Raw genomic sequence first — 12796 nt, 5'->3', positions numbered from 1 at the left:
AGCTCTTCCTTACATTCCTTTAATACTCTGGCAAATATCTCATCGGGACCAGGTGACTTATTAGGCTTTAGTTTGTCTATTTGCTTACTAACATCGTTACTAGTCACTACTATCTCGCTTAATTTGTTTTCTTCACTATCTCTGAATAGAGTCGGTGCCTCGGGTATCATGTTTAAATTTTCGGTGGTGAAAACTGTTGAAAAATATTTATTCAAATTATTGCTCATTTCTCCGTCGTTATCAGTGAGCTCGCCGGTATCTGACCGTATTGGTCCAATCTTTTCTCGTGTTTTAGTTTGATACATTTGGTAGAATCCTTTGGGGTTTGTCTTCGCCTCCCTTGCTATCCTTACCTCATTATTCCTCTTGGCTTTTCTTATCTCGGTTTTAACCCTACTCGCCAATATCTTATAATAATCCTGGAGGTAAATTTCGCCACACTTTATCCTTCTACCTATAGCCTTCCTTTGGCCAATGATGTTCTTTAAATAATTATTTATCCATTTAGGGTCATTGTTGTCTGATCTGAGTTTTTTGTATGGTATGTTCTGCCTCTGTGCATTAAGTAACTCATTATTTAAATTGACGTGGAACTCGGTAGTCTCAGATGTCGTTATCAGGTCTGAGTCATCTGTCAGGTTCACGGCCAAGCGCGACACCCCCTCTCTCAGCTGCCTCTTTAAACTGTCAAAGTTTGCCCTTCTGAAATCTGGTACTTTAGTGGAATTTTCGTTACGTCTGCCCTGAAAATCTAACTGGAATCTAATTTCTTTGTGATCTCTGTTTGTAAGTTCGTTCCCTACCTCGACATTGTAAGATGTAAGATCATTATGTTTGGTTTAGTTGGTTAGTGTTCTTTGTCATAATTAGCGGTTTAGAGCTTTAGACCTTCAGCCTTTCTGGGGAAATTTGGTGACAAGATGATAAGTTCTGAAGAAAAACTGTATACTATAATTTCACATTCCTATTTTTCTTTGTTTCTTTAGAAACATCGGTGCATTTAAAAAAAATCCGAAAAGATTCTGCCCAGCCCCCAAAAAAGAAATTAATAATAAAATAAAATAAAAAATAATGGTTATTACTGATAACATATCCATCGCCGATTTTTCATAGAAAATAAATTTTAAAGTACAGCAATTTCACTGTTTTGCAGTGGATACTCTCGTACTTTGGGCAAATGTGTTAAAAGGTTTTTATCTAAATTAAACCTAACCTAACCTTGGTTCAGAAGAAACAGAAGCGGCTGAAGCATTACTAGAAGATCACACCATCATTAACCAAAGAAACCTACTAAACCTTACCCAGGCATATTAAACAGAAAGAACTTGGACGCAAGAGAAGCCACCCAGACCGAGAGGCTCGTAAATATACACAGTGGAGGACAAAATCGAGCTTTACATATTTATCACGGCGAAAGACGAAGTAGTGCTTGCTAGTGCGAGCCTAGGAGCCTAATTGAATATCTACCAAACGAATTATTTGCCCAAAAAATGAATATCATATCCAAACTCAGCAATGAAAATATAGTATGCATCAAAACAAATTATGTTGCCTTGGGCATCTTATCATTATAACCAAAATAGTAATAAATAAATAAGGTGGTAACCTTCTCCTTAACCTTTACGAACAATTGTTCTCTTCAACTAGCAGGTACAACCATGATATTAATGTTTTTTGTTTACACCAACAATTAATAAAATTTGGCTAATATACGGCTGGTGACCGACAACGGTTCAGTAATTATGGAGGGTGTTTTAAGACTCAGTTTTGTACACTGATTTCTTTTCCTTCTATTCATTTTCTTGGGCAAATGCTTAGTTTTCTAGATATAGGCGAGTTAAGATAGCATCTTATAGTAGCTTATCAGCTGTGATGCAGATGTAAACAATGTACCATGGCCATCTGCGGTTCGGTAATTATGGGAGATGTGGCCATCAGCAGTTCCGTAATTATGAGGGTTTTTAGAGACAGTTTTGTACGCTGATTACTTACAGTTCTATTCATTTTCGATTACCGTGTAGATTAATGATGCAAACATTTGTAGCAAGAACACACTGCTTATCCACCATAATTCTTTTTGTTAATTGCTAGTGATAGTGTTCTCTTTTGGGTAAGTGTTTCTGTTGTTATAATTTATACTATAATTTAGCATGCACGTTCACACTAATAATATAGAACGCCTATGGAAAGACGTCAAAAGCATCGAAAATGCCTTACAATAAACGGCTTTTAGTCTCCCACACCACCCCCGCACGTACGCTGTAGACGCTTAAGAAGCGAAGACAGAAGTAAGGAGCACTGGCTGAGGGTGTCAGACCTTTGTAGTGGATTTCTCCCCTACAAACGCTGCTTGTCGCTGAGTAGCCGACCCAGCGAATTCCCCAGTGTATGCCTCGTGGTCTAGGTCAACCAGCGCCGGTTTACATGACGGAGGTCAACTACTAAGCCACGCCTACCTCCGCTATTTAAGACCTGACCTCGTGGTGACCACTCTCTTTCTACCTACACCAACCAGCCAGCAACACCTCCTACTCCTCCGCCTGCCTGGCGGTCCTCGCTCCCGCCGGCGAGCATGGCGACCCACAAGCTGTCCTCCTCTGAGGATCCTCACCAACCAGCTCTCTCTACATCACGCTTGTAATCACGCTGCCACTTCCCAGCACCAAGCTGCATTGTACATCCAATACAACATGTATACAGAGAGCACATTGTGAGTCTCCTTCCTCCATCCCATCCTGAGTGTGAACCAAAACATAATCCACCGCACAATTGGTGACCCCCGGAGATTCGCACTCACACAGGATGGAGGAGAAACCGATCACTCTCCCAGTCTTCAAACAACATGGAAGACTGGCTTATCCACACAGAAGCAGCTCTCATCGGCTCTACAACTACTGTCTCTACACCGCAGGTTAGACACCCTAGAGCAGCTCTGCTACTCTAAGCAGACAGCCGCTCCTCTTCCTACCCCAAGCACCACGTACTACCGACCCCAACACACCCTTCCTGCCTCAGACGCTGCCCCCGGCCCAGAAATACCCCCTGCCGCTCCTCCTGACGCGGACCCACACACCCCTCTTTTCTCCCTCAGGTACTCCCTGCTACTGTCCTGCACACTTCTGCTGTCGTGGACCCAGCTGCTGTCACGAGCCCTCATCTGCTTCTGCTCACGCAGCCCCTGCTCCTAACCCAGGCCCACACACCCCGGCAGGCGCATCTGACGACTCTGTACCTGCTGTGAGGGAAGCACAACATTCATCGCCTGCACACACCCTTTTTCTCCCTCTCTACTCTCACAGATATTGTGTATCTAAACAGTTGTCTCCTCTAGCGGCCGGCTCATCCACGCCCTCGCCGTTATGGCTCACATGTGGCATGCAGCGCCCCTTCTGCCTCACATGTGCCATGCAACCCTGCAAACAACAAGTCTCCTACACCGCCTGGAGGGAAGGAGGGAGTATTGTAGTGGATTTCTCCCCTACAAACGCTGTTTGTCGCTGAGTAGCCGACCCCGCGAATTCCCCAGTGTATGCCTCATGGTCTAGGTCAACCAGCGCCGCCTTACATGACGGAGGTCAACTATTAAGCCACGCCTACCTCCGCTATTTACATAAGAACATGAGAAAGTGGGATACTGCAGGAGGCCGACTGGCCCATACAGGGCAGATCCCTTTCACACCCATCCCAGCACTTCCATGTGCCTATCCAACTTCGTCTTGAAGCTCCCTAGCGTCCCCGATCCTACTATAGCACTCGGTAGCCTATTCCACATATCCACAACTCTATTACCAAACCAGTGCTTGCCTATATCCTTTCTGAATCGGAATTTATCTAATTTAAAGCCATTTGTTCTAGTTATTTCGTTATTACTGAGCTTCAAAACATCTTCCATTTTACCCTTGTTAATCCCACTTACCCACTTGTACACCTCTATCATATCTCCCCTAACTCTACGCCTCTCTAATGAATGTAAGCCTAAGCTTTTCAGTCTTTCTTCATATGGAAGGTTTCTAATATTATGGATCATTTTTGTCATTCTTCTTTGTACTCTCTCCAAAGAATCTATGTCCATTCTATAATAAGGACCTGGGCAGACCACTGTAAATCCATATGTGGCCTCCCCACTAATGCTAGGTAAAGTTTCAAGTAACATCCTTAGTTCTGTTACTCACAGACCTAGATATGAACCCAAGAATCCTGTTTGCCTTGTTGCGAACGCTAATACATTGTTTTCTAGGTTTCAAGTCGTTGCTAACAAATACACCTTGATTTTTTTCACAAACTGAGTTTTCTATTTCCGTGTTACCTAGTTTATACTTAACGTTTGTATTCGTCTTCCCTATCTGTAGTACCTTGCATTTATCACTATTAAAATTCATTTGCCAGTCTACTGACCACTCATGTAAGGTATCTAGATCTCTTTGAAGATGTTCAAAGTCACTGTCTGAATTTATCACTCTCCCCATTTTGGTATCATCTGCAAATTTACTAATCCTACTAGTTATACCTAAATCAAGATCATTAATGAATATAACAAACAGCAGAGGGCCTAATACAGATCCCTGGGGAACTCCGCTTTTGACCGCACCCCAGTCTGACTTTAATCTATTTATGCTGACTCTTTGTTTCCTACCAGTTAACCATGACCTAATCCATTTTAATACTGATCCACCTATTCCATGTGCTTCTACCTTCCTTATCAATCTCTCATGAGGGACTCTATCGAATGCTTTACTGAAATCTAAATAAATTATATCATATGACTTATCATTATCTACCGCTTCAAATACTTCTGAGAAAAAGCTAAGCAAATTTGTGAGACAAGAACGTCCCTGGGTGAACCCGTGCTGAGAAGAATGAATTAAGTTGAATGTTTCAAGGCGGCTTCTGATTTTTGTAGCAATAATTGACTCAAGCAACTTGCCTATGATTGACGTGAGACTAATGGGACGGTAATTTGATGCTATTGATTTATCACCCTTTTTGAAAATCAGCAAGTTTCCAAGCTTCTGGCACGAGGCCCGATTCTAATGACTTATTAAATAAAACTGCTAATGGATTACTCAACTCATCTCTACATTCTTTTAATATTCTAGCATATACCTCGTCTGGACCAGGCGATTTATGAGGCTTCAGTTTGTTAATTACTTTAAGCACATCGTTACTAGTAATATTGATATTCATCAACATATTTTCTATACTGTCGTTATATACCTTATGAACTTCTGGAAACTGTGCTATGTTTTCATTTGTGAATTCGGAGCGAAAATGACTATTTAACGTACTACACATTTCTAACTCATCATCAGTCATTTCTCCTGTCGTAGTTTTAAGGGGACCTATTGTATCTCTAACCTTTGATTTATACAGTTGATAAAAAGCTTTGGGGTTATTTTTCGATTCGTTTACTACCTTGATTTCATAATTTCTCTTTGCTTTCCTAATTTCTGTTTGTACCTGTCTTGTTAGGTTCTGATAGTAACCAAGTAAGTGATTTTCGCCTTTCTTAACTTTTCTATATACTCCTTTCTTTTTCCCTAGAAGATCTAAGAGTCTATTATTCATCCATTTTGGTTGGTTTCGTATCGATCTGAATTTTCTTTTAGGGATGTGTTTATTTTGGGCATTATTGATTGTCGCAATAAATTGTTCATAAGTAGCTGCTAAATTAAATTCGGGGTTATCCCGTCCTAAGTTGACAGTTTCCTGAGGTGTGGGGGGGATTAATCTTTTGACCATAGGGTCATCCCTTAGGTCTCTCCTTAAGCTACCGTAATTAGCCTTCCTAAAATCCGGGATCAAGGCCGAATTTTCCTTCTTCCTGCCATCCCATATTATGTTAAAATATATGGCTTTATGATCACTGTTTCCTAGTTCGTCTCCAATCCCAACATCTTTTACTAGATTTTCATTATTACTGAGAACTAAATCGAGGATATTATTTCCTCTAGTGGGCGAGTTTATGAATTGATATAAAAAACTATCTTGTACTACTTCTAGAAAATCTTCAGATTCATTATCGCTAAGTTGATTTTTCCAATATATGCCTGACCTCGTGGTGACCACTCTCTTTCTACCTACACCAACCAGCCAGCAACACCTCCTACTCCTCCGCCTGCCTGGCGGTCCTCGCTCCCGCCGGCGACCCACAAGCTGTCCTCCTCTGAGCATCCTCACCAACCAGCTCTCTCTACATCACGCTTGTAACCACGCTGCCACTTCCCAGCTCCAAGCTGCATTGTACATCTAATACAACATGTATACAGAGAGCACATTGTGAGTTTCCTTTCTCCATCCCATCCTGAGTGTGAACCCAAATACCACGACCCCACACCTTCTCCGCCAGATGTAAACAAATCATGGCGACACGTGTGACTGAGCAAATCTGGTATTGAAAAATTAATATCTCGGTTATCCTTAATTTCCGGCGGAAATATCAGAGAAAAATGTCTTAGAATTGTCTAAACATTACGAAATACATATACAAAAATAGCGAGAGAAAGCCCAGTGTATTACTATAAATTCACAAAAAAGCTATATCCAATACAAAAGCAGCAAAATTCATGCAGGATTTTTTTTGGTTCTGGCTAAATCGCGTTTACCTCATTTTCCTGTGTTAGGTTAGGTTGTCTTAGGTTGGTTAGGTTAGCACATGATTCCAGCCAATTTTAAGGTTTTCCACAACATAATACAGTATTCCCTCATAAAATCAGTGAAAACTGGGTATTTTAAATCCATTTTCAGTGAAAAAAGCAATGGTCATTACCTGAATAATTACCTAAACTTGTTCAGGGTATCATAATAAGAGCAGAAGTACACTAGTGCTCACCTGGCCTTGGTGGTAGAAAAAGTCTGGCGTCACCAGTCATGTCTTGGGCCATGATTATCCTGCCTGAAACAACATTCGTGAATTAGGTCACTTTTCCAACACTTTCTGGCATAATTTTTCTAAAAATTTACATATTCTTCAGAGCGCCCTTTCACACATGTATGGAGAACTAGCGCGTGTCTATAAAGGATTAGATACAGTAGCCAAGGACAGACCTCTCAATGTAAACAAATACAGGTATATCAGATGTATTAACGAATATCTATATAAAAAAAGAATTATGCTAACGCAATTTATTAAAAAATCGATATAAGTTCTTTACAATTAAATTTGGTTATTTTGCTTAGCTTGATATTTATTGTATATAAATATCCTCATTATCTAGTATAGATCTTAACGTGACTACGGAAATTGGAGCAAACCAATCAGGTGATACGTTTTTTCTGAGCGAGAAGGTCTTGAAAAATTCACAACTGGTGGACAAACGACAGAAAACGGAAAGTAGACGAAAAAGGTGCCAGGGTGACGCCAACTATAGTGATCTTTAAACCAAAAATTTATAAACGGTAACACAGGAGATGATGGATACTTCCATCCTTCAACCAAGATCAGTGCAGGTCTACATTTTCTCTAAAAAGAGTGATGCCAAATACTAGTAAGTCTCTTTACCCCTCATAGTTCTGCGTACTGTATATGTTAAGTCAACTGTTTTTCTCTGTCGAGAAAAAACGTAAATTAGTCATAGGAATTACAAGTGTCCGTCCAACACCATTTTTTTCTTTACTGAGAAACGTTACGAACGACCTAATTCTTATTTTGATTAACTCAGATTATTAACTAAATAAAACAAAATAAAACACCAAATGAGATGAAACACAGCTACAGTATATTAAATCGTCATATATCTTTAAGAAGTCATTTTTTTTAAATCAACGCTTTCGAAGACGTCCACACGATATAACATTATCTTTATACTCTTGTCATTCAATTCAATGTTGTTCTAATGTGTAAAACAGACTGTAGGTAAACTCACTAGGAGACAAGTCAACAATTTGTTGTTACAGGTATACTGTACCGTACGTGTATTAGGAAGTAAGGCATAAATGATCTAGAAATCTCGACAAATTGTTTAAAACCATTCAGTAAGATCGTGTAAAAATAATAACAATATTTCAATAATTTCGTGAAATTCCTAAATATTTTAGTAATTTCGTGAAATTCCCGAGTGAAATTGAACGACGGTGTCAAAGCTGTTCCGTTTCCGGAAGAAAAATATATTTCCAGTGTTTATTTCATATTTATCTTGGTATTATATAAAATTAAGATTACTCCCTAATTCATAAAAAAAAATACGATTGATTACTTAATACTTAGGTAAAGTACTTTAGCCAGCAAGTCAACCCGTGAAAATATTTGAAACAAAATGCAGTTCTTTCGAGGATTTATAAAATCAACGACGTTATTTTAATTATTTTTATTTTGTCTTTTATATATCTATAGCAGACCAACAATGTTATGACAGGATCTAATAATATTAGACCCTGTCATAACATAGTTATAAGGAAGCTAATCAAAGATGAGGTAAGTTAGAATACTCTGTATATATGTTGCTGTGTAGCATCGTTGAACCAGGTTAATGGTGTTTGTTTGTTTTTTCTGGGATCTTCCACGCAGCATATAAACGAGCGAGCCACGGTGCGTGTTCAGTCGCACCACGAACCCTCTGTCGAGAAGGATTGTTTGGCGTTATGGCGCCCATGATCCTGACAGCGGCGGTCTTCACCTTGGCTGTCACCATCACCTTCTGTAGCGGGTAAATTACTTAAATTATGTCGTCGCTTTCAGTTTCAGAAGCTTAAGTTGTTTAGTAAAGCGGAGTAAATTGTGTTTCATCTTAGAAAAATAAATTTTAATCTTAATTAATATTATGGTGTTGGTTATTGTTCGCTGTTACATTATCACATCGCTTTTTTTTCTTCATATCGTGTGATTGGGCAAATATCATATTAGAATACGCAACTCTTCCTCGGAACCATAATGGGTAAAGTTCATGTTCAGTTGCATTCATCAACTACATTTCGACTTAAAAAAGAAGAAAATTGTCTTGCAACGAGTAAAAAAATTTAACCGTGTAAGATTTTTAATTTGGAAGTGTTTGGACACTAAATAAAGTGTTACAAATACACTATTGTCTCAACTATTACACGGCTGCAGAGTGTACTGCTATTTCAATCTTTTTTCTTTCTTTCTTAAGTGAGTGTAAAATTATTATTTAGGTGTGTGAGCGTGTGTTGAGCATGACACCTGCGTCAGAGACAGGATGAGTGTCACACACACAGGATATGTGTTAAGCGTATGTACTTTATCTCAGTCATGGGAGAACGTGAATAGTAACGTAAGTTTAAGATTTATTTGGCTAAATTAAAACACATTACGATGAAAATTCCACCGCATAATTTCAAAAGGACAGATCCCTTCTCAGGAAACCCCATCCTACAGTCCCAATAGTAGTTTTCTTTTATTCTCATGCACAGTAAGGCTGGGTAAGATTTCGTTACCTCAAAGGTTGGATTCCGTTAGTTACGTTACCCTACATACGTTAAGATACGTTGCATATTGAGAGGTACGTGGAATTACGTGAGTAGGTAATAAGATAATTAGATTTAGGTTACGTTAAGATCGAAGACGGGAGGGGGTGGAGGTCCTCTATGTCCCCAAGACGGGAGTGGATAGAGGCCCTTTATATCCCCAAGGCGGGAGGGGGTGGAGGCCCTGTATGTCCCCAAGACGGGAGGGGGTGGAGGCCCTGTATGTCCCCAAGACGGGAGGGGGTGGAGGCCTTCTTTATCCCCAAGACGGGAGGGGGTGAGGCCCTCTATATCCCCAAGACGGGAGGTGGAGGCCTTCTTTATCCCCAAGACAGGAGGGTGGAGGCCTCTTATTCCCCAAGACGGGAGGGGTGGAGGCCTCTTTATCCCCAAGACAGGGAGGGGTGGAGGCTCTCTATATCCCCAAGACGGGAGGGGGGTGGAGGCTCTATCCCCAAGACGGAGGGTCCCTCTATATCCCCAAGACGGGAGGTGGAGGCTCTCTATATCCCAAGACGGGAGGGTGGAGGCCTTCTTTATCCCCAAGACGGGGAGGGGTGGAGGCTTTATCCCCAAGACGGGAGGGTGGAGGCCCTTTATATCCCCAAGACGGGGAGGGGTGAGCCTTCTTTATCCCCAAGACGGGGAGGGGGTGGAGGCCTTTATATCCCCAGGAGGGGGTGGGCCTTCTTTATCCCCAAGGGAGGGTGGAGGCCCTTTATATCCCCAAGACAGGGAGGGGTGGAGGCCTTCTTTATCCCCAAGACGGGAGGGTGGAGGCCTTTATCCCCAAGACGGAGGGGTGGAGTCCTCTATATCCCCAAGACGGGAGGGAGTGGAGGCCTCTATATCCCCAAGACGGGAGGGGGTGGAGGCCTTCTTTATCCCCAAGACGGGAGGGGGTGGAGGCCTTCTTTATCCCCAAGACGGGAGGGGGTGGAGTCCCTCTATATCCCCAAGACGGGAGGGGGTGGAGTCCTCCTGCATCCAGTTTCTTCGCAAGTATTAGTATTCACTGTCTTACTTGATATATATATAACTTAAATAATCGGAAGTTAGCTTCCATTAATTTGTGATATTGTTAAGTAGATTGGATTAGGTTATATAATGTTAGCGTTAATTACTTCAGATAATTTGTGATATAATCCATTTGTTATACAGTATTCCGTTAGGCAAGCTTCTGTAAGGTTACGCTAGCCTATAGTCTGTTAAATTCGGTTAGGTTAGATTACGCTCATTTAGGTTATTGATTACATTATGGTTCGGTCTGAGTGTTTTTTTGTCTCCCAGCCATAATTGAAGAAGCATTGCACTGGAGACAAACAGAGTGCCAACTGTGTGTGTGGGCGTGTGATTAGGTAAAAGATCTGAATTATAGTATCTGGCAAAGTAACGAGCTGCCCTCTAGTACATACCTGTAGAAGTTACGGCCTGTCCTGTACCTATAGAAGTTAGAATCATTTCTGTACTAAAGGAAGTAAGATTATGTCCTGTACTTGTGGACGTTATTGTTTCTTCTGTGCCAGTGAAAGTCCATTTTGTGCCCGTGGACGGCAGGATATTTTCTCCTGTGCCATTGGGGTTAAGTGTTCTGTGTTATATAGCTAATCCTCCTGTATGTGGTACTAATACTTTCTCAGAGTATGACAGGCGTCGTGCACTTTTATATCAAATGATACAAACGACATCGTACATCTGTTATTTAATCTGGTTAAACGTTTGCGAGGATATGTTTACAACGATTCGTGTGTAACTTTACAGTTAAACATCAAAGGTATGCAGCAGCAATACATCCAACAGGGAGGTTACACACAGATACCGGAAGTGAGGAATAGTGCTCGACGCACCGGGACAACACCATCCTGTGGCGTTTGGACGACCATTCCACTCACCACAGCGGAACACATCTGCCCGTGCACTTGGATAGCCTACTAGACCACAAACTGCACACACATATTCGTCAAATATTTTTGCTGCATTATGTCATACATTCAGTGTTAACAAAGAGTTCATCCTACCATGATGCCGCGCAATATTAACCTGTCGACTGTTATTTATATAAACGAGTCGTAGACTGGGAAACCCAGTGACCTCTCTCACCTGTTCTGCAGGCAAGGCCACCAGGTGACGTGTTGCTTCACACGACTGATTTCATGTTTACCTAAAAAAATATATGATAAAAACAGTAAAATACACATTTAATATAATATTAAAACTTAAATTTATCCTCATCTTTCAAAACCTGACTAATATGAACTCAACAAAAACCTAGTTACGGGTATATTAAGTCCGGGAGCTAGGACCACTTTATTGATGTTTATGAGGGCTTTTGTTTCGTGTATTGTTTTAGGGGTAAAAGTGTCTGTGGACCTAAAAATAAGTGTCTTAGATGTGGCAAATAGTCAGATTTAGGTGAAAGTGCTCATCTCCATGGCAACCGCGAGTTTTTATTTTTAGACCTCGGTATAACACCGCATTTGGAAACTTCGTCAATAGATGTTATTTTCTTGAGACGTTTTGTCTAGTGGATTGTTTTCTAGGTAAACATATCTGCAGAATCCAAATATCACAGTCTTAGTTGTAGGTAAAATGGTTCATTATTATATTCATCAGAATAAACTTGGGTATTGAGTATCGTAAACTTTGTTCTACTTTACATTCTTAGAAATATGAACGTTGTAATCAAGTCAGGATATTCCCGCTAAACTAATTTGTAATAAAAAACGGGGAGAGATGATCATGGAGTTGAGTAGTGTTTTATTCAAGTCTATGTGGGGTCCGCCGTTTGGAGTGGTATAGTTCATCGAGGGTAAAAGGAGTTCACTAGGAGTCAACCTACATCTGATATTGTACTGCGCTAAGGTATTGTAGATCGTCCAGACCGCATAAAGATAAGGAAGAAAAAACGGTGTAGAGTAAATATCATTGTTGCAAACGATCGTCCATTGCAGCGTCCTTCTTAGAGCAGCCCTAGACGCCAAAGCGATCATCGACACGCCTTCGAAACTAAGCTGGATGACAAGGAGAGGATAAAAGGAAAAAGGGTTACCCTGATGCCCATGATGGCTCGTCCCTAACGAAGTGCCTGTCTGTTCCAAGGCTAACGTTTTCCGTGGATCTGTTTGTACTTCTGTTTCCTAATGGGCGCCTGCATATATATTGAATGAATCAAGTGTCCTTTATAATTATTTCGTGCATACAGTATACAGTGGTCTGCTCGTATGCAGATTCAGAACAACGAGACATCATTGGGATTAGTCAGTCTTGGAGCCGATATGTATTGCCTGGTGAATTTCGTTAAACAGGGCATCACTCATGAAAGGGCAGGGCTGAAGAGGAAGAGTGCCGTTATATGTCAAGGAATACCTGACAGTAACCA

At 40.9% G+C, this 12796-nt stretch overlaps 1 protein-coding gene across 1 annotated transcript in view; it reads left to right on the top strand.

The window, feature by feature from the left end:
* The first annotated feature begins 8530 nt into the window (after positions 1–8530).
* Positions 8531–12796, top strand: part of LOC121866476 (alpha-1-inhibitor 3-like) — a 25525-nt gene continuing 21259 nt past the window's right edge. Inside the window, exon 1 of the mRNA XM_042366185.1 lies at positions 8531–8642. Coding sequence (XP_042222119.1) covers positions 8578–8642 — 65 coding nt within the window. The 5' untranslated portion in view covers positions 8531–8577. The remainder of the gene's footprint in view (positions 8643–12796) is intronic.

The sequence above is a fragment of the Homarus americanus genome, unplaced genomic scaffold, assembly GCF_018991925.1.
Source record: "Homarus americanus isolate GMGI-L3 unplaced genomic scaffold, GMGI_Hamer_2.0 scaffold16430, whole genome shotgun sequence".
Taxonomy (NCBI): Eukaryota; Metazoa; Arthropoda; class Malacostraca; order Decapoda; family Nephropidae; genus Homarus; species Homarus americanus.
Note: the sequence above shows the minus strand (reverse complement) of the source record. Positions and strands in the feature narration are given on the sequence as shown.